Source organism: Polyergus mexicanus, unplaced genomic scaffold, assembly GCF_030449975.1.
Source record: "Polyergus mexicanus isolate NDT 795.1 unplaced genomic scaffold, iyPolMexi1.0 SCAF_5, whole genome shotgun sequence".
NCBI classification, from domain to species: Eukaryota; Metazoa; Arthropoda; class Insecta; order Hymenoptera; family Formicidae; genus Polyergus; species Polyergus mexicanus.
In genome coordinates, this window is record NW_027223325.1 from 11009736 (window position 1) to 11024592 (window position 14857).

Here is a 14857-nt window from a genome sequence, read left to right on the forward strand (position 1 = left end):
AGCCAAGCGCCGAAAATACGTAGCTTCCATTCTTGGTATAGGATCGATAGCGCCTTCTCAAATTACTTCCTGACAATGGCACCTAAGTAAGATCACCGAACGATTCAATTTGTCGAAGGGTCCCGTAAAAGAATCATTTCGCATCGATGTATAGGAACAGGACTCTCGAGTATCTCGGATAATGCATCGGGGATAATTTCCCTTGACGCAATAGGTTATTAAAATATACGAAATTACATATATTTATTTTTCAACATTAAATAAATTAGATAGAGTAAATTAAATGGATAATATATTTAGCACAATTATTTAATCTTTCGTCATGAAATGATAATCGTGTTTTCAAGTATTACTTTTCTCTCAAGAGGGGCTTTACTTGACTGCAAGAACAGCGGTTACACATTAACTGATCTATCGCAAATCGTTTGTATGTTCGTGACAACTCTTAACTGCCTCTTTAATGATTCTGTCGTCGTTGAGAAATCGTTAGTTTCTGCGGCGAACGGCCGGCATACGGCACTGCGAGCCGACCCTAAACGGATTACAAAAACGCGGCTCCTTTGGTCTTTCTCGCGAAAAATTATAGGTTCGTAAACTCCAGTTTCACGTCGCGGCTTATCGCAAAGATCCTTTTTTTCTCGTTGGTCTCGTGTGAGCCTTTCGCGGGGATGTGATCCTTTTTCTAGACTTTATAACGTCGCGCACTCATATAGAGAGCGTACGATGCAGAGGGTTTATTATATACACGATCGTAACTGCGGAAAATTTGCATATGCATGCGATAAAAAATGTAAATCCATGTGATAATCTTGAGAGATATATCGTTTAGGAATAATATCGTAACACAGATTTAACAAGGGTGGATTTCTAGAACGCTCTTGGCGTATAATCGTTATTATTGCAATTCCAAAGCCCTATGTAAATATAGGTTTATAGATTATAACCGTTGCCAAGGGGTTGCATAACGCTATTTCACAGCGACGCATGTAGATACATGAACATCATTAACATGCGGAGGATAAGCGGCATGACAAAGATATTCTCTGACGCGTCTTCACGGTTATCTTACTCGTCAACGAAAACGTGTATTATACAAGCATATCCATCTCGCGTATTGCGTCATTGGGGCATCTTATTTCCATTCCCCCCGTGCTATTATTTAAAAATACTAGAACAACACAGGCGCGCGCTGCGCTCGCGCTTTTATTTATGGACATTTTCCAATTTTGTTAACTTTTCTTTCCTAACTTTAACTTTTTCTTTCACAAATTGTCAAACTGTCAAAAGTCGCATGATTTGACAGTTGCAAATAACGCGAATGAAGCAAGTCGCAGCGCACAAGCCAAGCGAGACGGCCAATCAGCATCGTTTGAAAAGAGACTTCAACGCTTCGATATATTCGAGTTCGAGGTTTTATGCCTTTTTTAGAAAGGGGAAGAACCGAAAGAAAAGTTGTAGAGAATTAAATTATCTTTCAAATGAGATCAAAGTTCATCTAGTTCTTTCCATAGGTTTTAGAGTAACCGTCAAAAGCCGAAAAAACATTTTCGGTACATTTGAAATTGGTTATTAACTGGTTTATTTCAAAACCTATGGAGCGAACTACAATCACTTTGATCTCATTTGAAAGATAATTTAATACCGAACAAAAAGTTTTCTATGAAGGTACATGTCTTTTTTTTTCGAAAGGGAAGCGTCATTCTTGATGTAATAAATTCGTCCAATGACATTTACGATATGTATACGTTATTGATTGGAATTATATCACGTTGTGTATTTTTGAAATTATGTCCTCATCGCTAATCGTTCGATGAGACGAGATGAGAGCGCAGAAGGTAAATAGCCAAGCTTCAAAATATATTAAACGCTCATCTGATATTAATTAGTGAACGCGAATACGTTCGAACTGCGTCCCGAGAGCACGTCGGCAGGCAGGGGGTGGTTATCGACCATTCCTGCTACATGCCACAAATTATCTCATTGGTCATATATGACCTTGGCCGCAGATTCTGCTCGCGTTACTTCTGCACTTCGCAATCTCAGCTTCGATGCTGAAGCAATATCGATACGGATGAAACTGCAAACGAATTCGAATGATCTCTTGCTTCATAAATTGTTAAATATGTATTTATATATATATATAATATCAAAGTAAAATACATATAGAATAAGAAGTGTACAAATATATATGTATATATATATATATATATATATATATATATATTTATATACTTACATCCATCTGAATATGTAATTAAATGCGCATTTAATTATATACACAGACGGATGTAAGTATAAATATTTTAAAATAACTAATAACAGAGAGAGAAGAAGAGAGTCGATGCTTTTTTTGAAAATATATTATAGATTTACATATTAAAATGATTGATTTCTTTACATAAAGAATATTGCAGTTATTGCGCAACAGAAATATCCGAATGCATTTTTATGCATTTTGGCATATTTTATCATGCAACTCTTCTCACGATCGCGATTTGTTTTATGTTGTATATCTGTCCATTCGGATTATATATATTTATTCTCTCTCTTTGTTTTCGAGAAATTTCAATACATTTTCAACAATGCAGAGTACGCAATTCCTCGAAGTCTTTCACTTCGATCCATCCTCTTAATTTTCTGTTTCAAAAGCGTAACTCTTTTTTTCTCTCTGTCTCCATTTTTCTCTCTCTTTCTCTTTGACTCTCTCTTTTTCACATCTTCTTACTTATTTGCCGCGACAAGGCAATTCGTCGTGTAAACATACCACCTCGAAAAATTCAGTCGCAGAGACCACACTCGAATCTCACCGATTCGTCGCGAGTACACGTTTTCTCAAAGAAAGCACGATATTCGGGCTAACAAAATTTTTTTTTTTCCAACGGTTTTTACATGGCGCTTGCAGTGTTATGTGTTTGGCTTTAAATTTGCAAAATAAAGTTATCGTTGAGCTACCAATCAATCAAATTGACCCACTTTTGCGAATGAAAGGCAACCATGTACACCGCTTGTGTATAATGTAATCTCTCATAATGAGAAAATAGGATCGTTGTTAAAGGAAAACCGCTCCCCCGAGGAGCAATCGCGAATGCTCGCGAAGAAAAGATGGTAATCAACCGCGGAATATACTGTACATACGAAATGGTTGCGGGAAGTAAGGAAAAAATTATTATTTCGTGGACCTTTTGAAGCGAAATTGTTTTTCGCGCGTGAAATTGTTACAATACGCTCGGTAATTGGATTTCGCCACTAGCCATATGCGCTCCGTTGAAATTCCATCCTAGAGAAGAAAATTCGACAATAAAATCGCGAGGCATTTGAATCATGTACTCTGTAATTATCGGTATATTTTCAACTTTATTTCAGAGATTCGCGAATGAACAGAAAATTATTTATATAATCCATGATTTTAAAAAAAAAAAAGTATATCTCGTCGAGAAATTAAATATGCGTGCACGAATATAATAATATCCGTAAAATTAATAATACACGCGGTTATCATGAAAAATATATTTCGTAATTACAAGCGTTGTTATGTATTTTGCCGATATGCGATGATAAAATTTTCTCTTTATTTGCGAAAAAAGAGATAAAATAGCAGTGCCGAAAGAGAGTGCAATTTATATAGCAATTTATATTATTAGAGGCAACGATGTTAGCGCGAGTTTTAATGAAAATAATGAAACGCAAACACACACACACATACTCTCTCTCTCTCTTTGTATGTATGTATGTGTGTGTGTGTGTAACACTGATATAACACAGAGTTAGTCGGCATTTTGGGGTTGACGCGGTTTGATCAGTCCGCCGCGGTACACACGTATAACACAATTTGCGATGCGCCACCAATTATTCCAAATTACCAGTTTGACCTGAGACGATAAAATCGCTCGTCATCAAATTGCATCGAGCATCGACAAAAGAATATATAAACGTAGCATATACTGCTAATCATCAGGACAAGAGTGTTGATAATAGGGAAAAAGGGGGACTACAAATATATTGTACATGGACTCATTCGATTCAATTTACATTAGTATTACTCGTCTCATAGCTATTTGTCTTTCGCGATATGTGTGTGTGTATTAATTATCAAATTATAACATACACATATATTACAAAAAAAAAAAAAAAAAAAAAAAAAAAAACTGTAAGCCGGATAAAAGAGAGATACCGAATCAAACTAGATGGACCAAAGTGCCCATTGTCTACTCTTATCGTTAATTTCAATTTTCTTATATATAAAGCTCCATTTATATTATTTTAAGGTCGATGACGTTGAAAGAAACAAGAAAATGGATAATTATGTCGTTCACGCTCGTTTTTTTATTCATGATCTTCGCGATTATATTCGATAAACGCAATGGTCGATTGAATCGAGAATGAGAGAAACGAACGTGAGAAAGATGCAAATAAGAGCATTCGTTTTGAAACGAGCGAAGGACTTCTTGAACCGCATTTGCACGAATAGTCTTTCGCTCTCAATGAATAGAGGATTGTCTTTGTAATTTTGCAGTATTACCTAGAAGTAGAAACTCGATAATTTGTCTTTGAATGGCGATTCAATTGCGAAACGTCTGAGCGACTCCGAAACTAGGGTAAACCTACAGATAACGATAACCGTTGGTCAATACCTTTGCCTTTAATCTACTTCAACATTTCCCGGAAGACCCGCGCCAACCTGGATCTCGCGCGAACCGTAAATTACATCCTGAACTAATCATTATTCTCTCGGATATATCCGAAGATCTCGACTAAGATCGTGTCTCATGTTTATGGCAGCGACGAATTTCTCCCCTACCTCGTCAAATAAACCACATCTCTCTCCCCTCGGGCTTCAAGACTAGGATTACCTCGAATATCCCAGAAATGTCTTACTTATAAAAATCCGATGATCCAAGAATGTTATCAAGTATAAAGATACTTGAATAACGCAAATATAAGTTATACGATTTTTCTAATTATTAAATATATAAAATAAATGATATGCATAATATAAATATATATAAATTTATTTTATTTAAATTTTTTATTTCGTTCTTCTAAAAAATGAAAAAAATGAGATATGTGATCAACGGTGAGTGCCAAAATATTCCGCGCGAGAAGTAATGTTTTCAAGAAAAATACTAACCACGATCTTTCTCACTTCCGTTCACGAACGGTGGATATCCCTTTACGAGACCTCCGTAAATGCGATTTAACCATAGAGGAAGACACGATGGTCGGAACAACGAGACCGGTGCTTCGGTGAATTAGTGCCAATTAAGTCACAACTTTTTAGCTGGCATGAATACGCGACTGTCACGTCGTAATTTCTTTCTTTCTTCGTGTATGAATAACGATGGAAAAATTAGCTTGTCGACAATTTTATTGTTCCCTTTTAGCTTTTTCGTTTCATTATGTATTCCCAATTTATTGTTCTTCGAAATAGATGTACTCGAATATTGCTTTCTTTTATTTTTTTCGAGTATGTCCGTGAATTAAAAAAATTAAATTAATTATATATTCCGAAAGATATACAAAGATATACAAAGAAAGTATCACACTAATATATATATATATGAGAGAATTAATTTTACAATTATTTATGTCATTTAAATAGAAGCAAGTGAAATACTTACTTTTACAAAGCCGAAAATGGCCTTTAAATCCTGATAAGATTTTTCGGTTCTACCAAACATTTTTTACTCGATTTTTTACTCGTCGAGCACTATCTACTCTATAAATCTTAAACTTATTCTTTCGTAATATCCTGTATACTTTGCGAAAGATTTTTGCTCGAATAAATCACGATAAAACTTCAATGCTATACTGCGAAAGTATCCGCAACGTAATGTAAATATGGTTAAATAAGCGGGAATCAAGGGACGGCTCTGACGAGCGAAAAATATATCGACGATCCGTCACGACTCAGATCTCGCCGAAAGCTCTTGGCTCGATCCTGGCAGGATTCCTTTAAAAATCTATTTAAGAGGATTTTCGTCAGCGCTTTAATGGATGCATCAGATAATTGAGTACCATTTTAGAGCGCCTTCATCTCGACTTGGATTAAGTATATTCACATAGATTCGCACGACCACGCGCGCGCATAGCTCGAGGAGGATTACCTTCCTCTCCCGCAGCATCTTCATCTTCCTGGGTCCTCTCTTTCTCATTCTTTGTCCCAGCTTGAAACTAAAAGACGTGACCATTTGTAAGGATCGACAATATGCAATACAGAGTGTCGTCCTATATATTTTTCTAAATCTCTAATTAGTCGTGCGAGATGTGATCTTACCTATTCTGAACAATACAATGCTTAATAAATATATCGAATAAAAATGTAAATATGTAATATTTTTTATAGCATGCAATAAGTTTGGCAACGTAAGATTGTGTCCATTTACCATTTAAATATTAATTTATTAGTTTTTAATTTAGTAACTTGCTATATAATGTATGCAATATTTATTAATATTTTGCTATATAATGTATGCAATATTTATTAATGTATTATATGATGCACGCACATAAATATGATTATTTATGCAGCGAGCCACCGGTTCGCTCCTCTCATTTGCAAGCGAAGAAAGTCAAAACTGATCGAATAAATTTAAGGCGCGAGACGGCAGACACCTGTAAAAAGATCAACTCGTTTATGCAGAAAAGTTTCGTAGCGTTGCACAAAGTATACCGAATTTTTGAATTGTAAATAGGTATCCCCATCAACAATCGAAAAAAGTTAAAAGCGAGCGGTAAAATGTTAACCATTTTATCGCTACTTGCTTCTGCAACGATACATTTGATCACTCGGGAAATGACTCCGCAATAATAATGGATGAAACGTGCAATATTTCTCTGTGTCAGTACACGAAGTTACTTATTTGGTATAACATCAGGTATATAAATGAAATTAATTGTAATTAACAGTCGAAGTGATCGGAACTAAAAGATAAAGATAATAAAATTATAACAAAATTATTTAAAGCGATCGTTTTTTTTTTTTTTTTTTTTTATATTTCTAGAGAGGCAAGGAGAGGGGAGAGACGTAAGAAAGATGTTGCAATGATCTAAGAAGCGTCGGAGCGGCGAATCGCTTATATTGGATTAACGGTCTAATGGGTAACTCCGGCGAATGGCTCTATACACGGTGCGTGTTCGTGCGTAAATTGAACAAATTATAGAAGAATGCCTTTGGTGTTTGTGGGTGGACACCCTCTGCCCCTATAGCAGTAGCGGCTTTGCAATAGAATATATGGTGGTTCTCAATTCAACTCTTACACCTTCATCTAAGAAAGCGCCAGTCGACCAAAATACCGCGCGTCCAAAACCTTTATAAAATTTGATCGATTTCTTTGTTAAAAATAGTTAAAATGAAATTAATTTAAATTTAAATCGTATGTATAACGCGTACAATTTATATTTCTTCGCACGTCTTATATTCTTCGGAAAAAAATAATTAATCATTTTTAACTTAATTAACAATTAATTAATTGTGCAATATAGATATAAATATTTCAATCGGCATTTACTGCAAGGATAAAATTTTATTAATCAGAGACATTAGATGATTTTGGTCAATTGTTTGCGACATGAGTACCCTTTCAAGACGTGCAACGGACAACTGGTCATAATTACGAGAGATGATACGTGTGCGTGTGTGTTAAGATCGTACAGGGGACGAATATCTTCATATCTTGAAGCGAGATCAGTGCCTCGTGAAAGACCGAGGGGATCACGTGCATGAGAAAAGCTGAATATTTTTTTCGGTGTTATTTTGATACAAATCTCCTGTTTTCGGTGTAACGTGTGTGTAATTACAAAAGAAATGCTGCGCTTTGTTTGGATATTTTATATCTATACGATAGGTAATGTATATGCGAAATATATCAAATAATATGTAAATATATGTGCGAATATCAAATATTTTCAAAATATCGTCTGTCTTATATAATCAGTCGATAACGAGTCGCATGAATGAAACGTGTCATTCTTTCGTGAAATATAATTATAGTAAGTCATACGTGTCGTTTCTCTTGTGAAATAGTGCTTCAGTATTTTTCAAACTTATATACACATCCACAAATTTTCCTACTCGCAGAATCAACAAGGAGCCTCTTTATTATATCAACTTTTTTTCTTTATCTGAACAATTTAGAAAGGAAGAATTGTCAGAATTCTTTAAACTTTATAAATTTCGAGACTGTCGCGTCTTATCATTTTTACACGTATTTGACATTTATATTTGAATAAAAATAAAGATATTTCGGAAGAGTGGTAAGAGAGAAATTAGATCGCGCGTTTCTTTTTTTTTCTTTTACTTCAACTATCTTGATCACTTGTTTTGCTGACGCGTGCAAGTTATTGGAAATATGTATCAGAATTCATCAAGTTTATGCGGAGAAAAATATTAATTGGAAATATTAGGTACGTCTATAAGAGAGATTAAAAAAAAAAAAAAAAATTAATTTCTTAAAAGGTTTTTTTTTCTCACAGTACGGCGCGTCATTTACGGAATGATTGATCCACTTTATTGTTTTCTCACTTTAGATAATCGTCGCGAGATAAGAAGGAATTCTCTCCGAGTAACCTAGTTTCTCGTAATCGAGAAACATCAGTTCGTAATTGGACTAAAATGTCTTTCGCACATAAGGCGGCATAATTGTAGCCGTATTTCCTTATGTGTGAATCGATCCTCTTTGAGAAGGAAAATCCGCTCGGGTCGGAGGTATACATAAAATTGTACCATATTGCTCGCTTGCTCTGGCGCACGCAACTTCGGCAATCGATTTCGTTCGCCCCGACTAGTTTCCGCGAGTGCGTGAGCGAAGGCATAATCGCGCACTGCAGTTTTGTTTTCGCACGACATACATAAGTGAAGGTTGTGCGTTATGCAGGCCACGCGGCAACGTCATTTAGTAATCGATCAGAAGAGAAGGAAAAAAAAGAGGACTTTTGCGCGTGCATAATATCGAAAAAAATTTCGCTCGGTCACGCATGCGAAATAATCCGAGCATTTTCATGCGAATGAAAAATGCAGGAAGAAAAAGATGGTAGGATAAACAGAGCGAATATTTTTCGATGCGAGCAATATGTTTTTAAACGGCGATTAGTTTTCGTCATGTTACGGCGTCTACATATTATATATTGTATTTATGTTGTATACGTCTTTTTTTTTTTTTTTACAGGGGCGCATGCTACGACGAACCGCGACTTTCGAAGCTATCCGACGACGATAAAAACCTATGAAAACGATACGGTTTTGTTGCCCTGTTACGTGGAAGATCAGGGTATGCCATTTTTGACGATCGATTATCTTGCGTCTTTTTGTCCGCTCTCGAAATGATTGATACACTTGTTCCTCATCTGGCATTAGAGTTTACTCATCTTGTCAATTCTACACGCGTATATACAGTAGGGTGAAATTATTACCGTTCGCAAAATTGCTCGACACATTCCATCATACATATTAAACTGCAATCTCAGTCTCGCGATAACGAAACACATCGTTTTTTATCATTTTGTTTTTTGAAACATCGTTATTTCTACCTATACGAGCGTGCAAAATCGGAATAAAGTAACACGGGAGAGAATATTTCCGGTCCACTTACACTGTATATCTTGTCTCGCCAAGAGCATCGCGAATAATTCGTCATAATTCTTGTTGAAGCATCATTTTATTAAGGCAAACATTTACTTATTTTTGCACGCACGTGATTCTACCCTTTCCTTCTCCGGCTTAATCTCTTGTTGCCCGAGAGCAGAAGATACAAGCTTTCTTATCGAGGTTCGCGAACCGTTTTTTTCGACCCTCGTTAGCAAGTAGTAACCGTGCTACGTGTCGAATGTCGATTTTTCGAAAAGCTTGTTATTTCTGCCCGTGTAGGCGCGCAAACTAGGATGAGATGGTGGCGAGAGGAGATTCTTTTGGCCGACAGCTTCGAGATGGACCGTCAGACCCCCGAAAGAATCACCATGTTCAAGAATGGTAGTCTGCAAGTGCTAAACGTACAACGGGAGGATAGCGGCGAATATGTGTGCCAGGCGATCCGGCCGTCTCCCTGGGGACACGTTACGCAAGTACACGAGATCGAAGTAATGTGTGAGTACGACTGTAATATAGCAGACATATGTATGCCGAGAGACAAAGCGTCCCTCTCTAGAGTATAAGATCCCAAAAGAATTCTGTACGAATCGGCGCGTTGAAAGGATTTGTTCTTGTATCTGCAAATCCATCTATCTTCTTTCGACGCTTATCGTTTCCCCACTCGACTCCCTCACCCGCGACTTTGTCCAAGCAAAGATCTGAATTTCGTACGAGTATTTGTAAACGTAAGGTTGTTATATATATGGCAAATCTATTTGTCCTTTCTCGCTCTATTCGTTCAGATCCACCGAGCGTGGAGATTATACCGGCGTCCGGCGAGCTAGAGGTTAATCTCGGAGAGAGGGTGTACATGCAATGTGTGGCGAAGGGTGTACCGGCCCCCATCATAAGTTGGAGGACGAAGGTAAATCGATATTCTCCCCTTAGCCTATTCGATATACTATGCCAATGATATTAGACGATTCGCGCGAAAGTGCGGTGAAAATGTTGAACGGATATAAAGAGAAAGAGAAAGGAAGAGAGAGCGCATCAAAAAATAGAGATGCTTCGCACGATCGGATAATAAGTCAATTAAATTAAAGTGGATTGCATGTATGCTCCGTGATAAAGAGCAATGTGCATCTCCCGCTTCTTCTTCTTCTTCTTCTTTTTCTTCTTCCTAGGACGAAGAAATCCCATTATTGGCTGTCAGATCGCAATTGAGTTTTCATGCTGAAAATCGGAATCTCTCCGGCAGATATACCTGCGTCGCCTCTAATGAAGTCAACGATCCCGCCATTGCGCATATAGATCTACGTATTAGATGTGAGTATCCACATGTACATTTATATATCTTTCTTTTCCCTTGTAATTCTTTTCTCTCCCTTTATAATTCTTAAATTTCTTATGTTTCTACATCTCTTGTAATTGTAATAGCAGCTTCACGAAATTATATCAAATGTGCATCTACGCAATTAGTTGTGACTTTAATTACAATTGAAACGATCATGTAAATCAAGCGCACTATCCTCCGCGTTATAAAAGCTAGGCGTAATTAAGTTAAGAAATTGCTACAGATTGCCCTTTTGATATTCCAATCAAACGCATGAGCGAGTCAATTATGTTCGTACGTACATGCGTACATTTACTACGAGTGTTTTGCAGACGTTGATCAACCACCTTCGTGACCTGCATTAACAATTCACTTTTGCGATATCAAAATAAGTCTTACGTGCGCGTTTCAAAAATATGTTTCAAATATAACGCTACTTTTTGATCGAGCAATTAAATGATGTATGTATAATTAGCTCGAGCAAAAATCAAAATTAATCAACGAGGAACATGAATCTTAGTTCGCAATCTTTTGTTGATCTCATAATCTCTCTCTCTCTCTCTCTCTCTCTCTCAATATTCCGTTTAAATATCTATATGGAAATCGCAGACAAGCCGGAGATTTACGTGAAAAAGCCGTGGGTGCACGCGTATCCAGGAATACGAGTACAACTGGATTGCACGGTGACTGCCTGGCCTGAGGCGAAGGTAAGAGCGATGTCTTTCTTCAAGAGTCATCATGATTGTCGTCTCATTAATTAACAACGATTAACGCGACAACTTGCGCGAATACGCGCGACACGATTCGGACTTTTAATTGATTTTGCAAGCGCGGAAAAACAAGTTTATACCGGAGACTCCTACGCGCGAGCGATGCGTTACTGTCGCTGTGTTTCGCGTGTGTGTTTTACCGCTTTTGAAACGCAGCCCTTGAATATTGATGAGAATTCAGTGTCTACTCAAATCTTGTAAAAAAAAAATATCTCTGATTTTCCAGATATCTTTATTGAAAATTCCAGATAAAGAGAATATTTTAAAGATCTTTTGGTGCAACTTTGTAAAATAAGTTTTCTTATTGCGTGTGTTTTCTAACAATTTTCACTTATATGAAGGAAAAACACAGAGCTACTTGAGTTTCAAGTGCTAGATTTGCAAATGTACTGAAAAAAAAAAATTGAATAACTTTCGTAAGATAAAAATTTTTTTATTTACGTAACATTTTCATTTTTTCGTCACTAAAAATTACAATGAAAAATGACATTGAAAATATATATCTACAATATATATTTATATTTGGCTTGTTGATTTTTTATAATATAAAAGCAAAATTATTAAAGAGAAAATTTTTACAAAAATTCCCCAAGTCTAAATAAAATTTCATGAGAATTTCCTGAAAATTCTAGATTTTCCATGTTTTTCCAGAGAGTAGACATCCTAGAATTAGAATAGAATAGAATAGATGAATCGAGATAAGCTCGCGAAAAGAATTTATTTCTACGAAAATAAGTAGATGATTCGCCTCCCTTGTGCAAGGCTAATAAAAAATTCTATCCGCGCGATTAGTCGTCTCGGTCGAATAATCTCGGCACCCTCATTAACTCCTAAATTACTTTGAGAGATGAGAAAGGGATCCGCGCGCAATACAGGTCCTGCACATATCGTAAAAATAAATTCCGTGCTCCGAAAACAAGAGCTCTTATTAAAACTTACGTATGATTAAAATTTTGTCTCTTTCACATCGTATGATAACGGAGCGAATGATGGCAACTTGATGATTGGACCTTGGCGCTCAATACAAATACGAAATATTTTTCTGACGTACGTCCTGGGAATCGTCTTTTAGATTTCAACGAATTCTTCACGCTCGGTAACTAAATGAAACCGCCCCGCCTACCAAGCAATTTCTCACCGTGATCCCTTAAAGCCAGTCGCACGTGACAAATCGATTCGTGGGGAACGTGACTTACGGTATCTTTTTTTATTTTCTCGCAAAAAGAAAAAAGAACGAACCAGAAGAGTTTATATTATCGTAACATTCGACAATCGATTCGGCGAGATCATCGGTTACCAATATCTTTTTAAAACAATAATCTAATAAAAATTAATGTTATATATTATAAATTCCAGGAATATTCACATGTGTACATTATCTTTTTTTTTTTGTTAATCTTAATTTTTTAGGTTGATTGGTATTTCAAAAACGAAACATTGAAATACACATCGCGAATAGTGAAATATGACGTTGGGAACGATCATAGTCTGTTGATAAGAAACGTAAAGATAAGCGATTATGGTTCCTATCTCTGCAGAGCATCAAATTCTCTGGGAATTACTGAAAAGATCATCGAACTATCGGAGATCGCGAATCCGGCAATCTTCAAGAAAGAATCGCGCAGCACGTCTAGCACATCGTATAATTTCATCTGGGAAGTCGACAGCTACAGTCCTATCATCGAATATCAGTTTTGGTTTCGTAAATACAAGGTGAGATTTTGTTTTAAAAATAGCTCAAAATCATAAATTAATAATGATACGGTCTTTCGTGAGGAAATCTCGAGAAAGTCGGTATAAGGTGAATGGAAAGAATCTCGTCTCGTGTCTCTCCGAAATGAGACGACATGGGATCCATTTCGTGGATTCGTGCGTTGCTCACGTTACGATTTTGATGGTTACCGTACATGCAAGGGCGGTCATGGAGGAATAATTGAATAAAAGGCAACGTCTTGTGCGCTATTTTAGAATCTTCCATCATGTAACGATATTGATCGTGAAATTTGCGTAGTTTTTTATTTCAATTAGTCTTGTGATAAGATGAATAAGAAATAAAGGATAAAGAAAAAAAAATGCAAAACACAGTATTGAAGCATTATACGAAAGATATTGGCTGTTTTCTTACGATGAGCCAGCAAAAGGGAGATGATTCTCTTAATTAAAAAATTTTTGTTATAACTCCGGGCTATATCAGTTTGAAGTAATAAAGTATTTGACAGGTTTCCATATTACTTTCGATATTACGTTCCTTTGAAATCCGATTTCACACCAACCAGACCAGTTATGTGACTATTTTTATGTGATCGCAGAGGGATACTAACGGCAAATGGCACAGATTGTATATACCCGGTGACAACGACGTTATCAGCCCTGTGCACGTTCATTCCTTCAATCTGACAGGCCTGGACGTGGCGACCCATTACGAGGCAGTCGTTTTATCTAGAACTCGCTACGGATGGAGTCATCCTTCAGCAATACTGCGTTTCCACACCGAAGGAGCTTGTAAGTAATAAAGATAAGTCGCTTTCTCTCTTTCTCCCTCTCACACGCTCATTTTTTCGTACACGATGCACCGATCATGACAAGGAAAAAATTTGGATCGTAAAAACATATCGTATCTCATTTTGTAGCCATCGATTCCAGCGAAAATTTCGAGATTGATGGCGATCAGGAGCAGAATATGATATCTGGTGAATATAATGATTTAACTTAAATTTTTTTTATTTAGCGCTAAAAATGATTTCTTTTAAGATAATAATAAAAAAGAAAATCTTAAGAGAAATAAAATAATAAAATAAAAGTTATGATACATAGTCGATATTTGTTTATAGGTATACAGCTCGCATCCATGTCGCAGCATTATCCTTTGGCAACGGGTGCAAATGGATCAATGTATCATCGAATGAAAACATTATTGTTGATGTTAAGTATGCTGTGTACGTTAATCATAATATTTGACAGCAGATTTTAAAGGTTTGTACAAAATGCGAAAAAAATATAAAACGAATTGTTATAATTTATACAACACGATTATTTGTTAAAGTTGCCTTTATCCGTCGAGCATGCTAATCGCGTCGCATCGATGAGTCATTCTCATTAACGTTCACAAAAATATTGCTACACTCTTCATACATAGTTATTGTGATTTTACTCTCAAAAACAATATGATGCAAAAATATTTGACATGTAAAT

At 36.3% G+C, this 14857-nt stretch overlaps 1 protein-coding gene across 3 annotated transcripts in view; it reads left to right on the forward strand.

The window, feature by feature from the left end:
* The window catches only part of LOC138933534 (limbic system-associated membrane protein), a 34338-nt gene extending 19560 nt beyond the window's left edge, over positions 1 to 14778 (forward strand). For 2 of the 3 annotated variants that reach the window (XM_070296319.1, XM_070296318.1), the window contains 9 exons: positions 9165 to 9266; positions 9863 to 10078; positions 10366 to 10487; positions 10747 to 10888; positions 11505 to 11602; positions 13076 to 13378; positions 13975 to 14167; positions 14296 to 14355; positions 14497 to 14778. In XM_070296319.1, coding sequence (XP_070152420.1) covers positions 9877 to 10078; positions 10366 to 10487; positions 10747 to 10888; positions 11505 to 11602; positions 13076 to 13378; positions 13975 to 14167; positions 14296 to 14355; positions 14497 to 14636 — 1260 coding nt within the window. In that variant the 5' untranslated portion in view covers positions 9165 to 9266; positions 9863 to 9876 and the 3' untranslated portion in view covers positions 14637 to 14778. Of the gene's footprint in view, positions 1 to 7547; positions 7845 to 9164; positions 9267 to 9862; positions 10079 to 10365; positions 10488 to 10746; positions 10889 to 11504; positions 11603 to 13075; positions 13379 to 13974; positions 14168 to 14295; positions 14356 to 14496 lie in introns of those variants that run through there. The other variant, XM_070296317.1, reaches the window with a different exon arrangement.
* Positions 14779 to 14857: the final 79 nt, after the last annotated feature.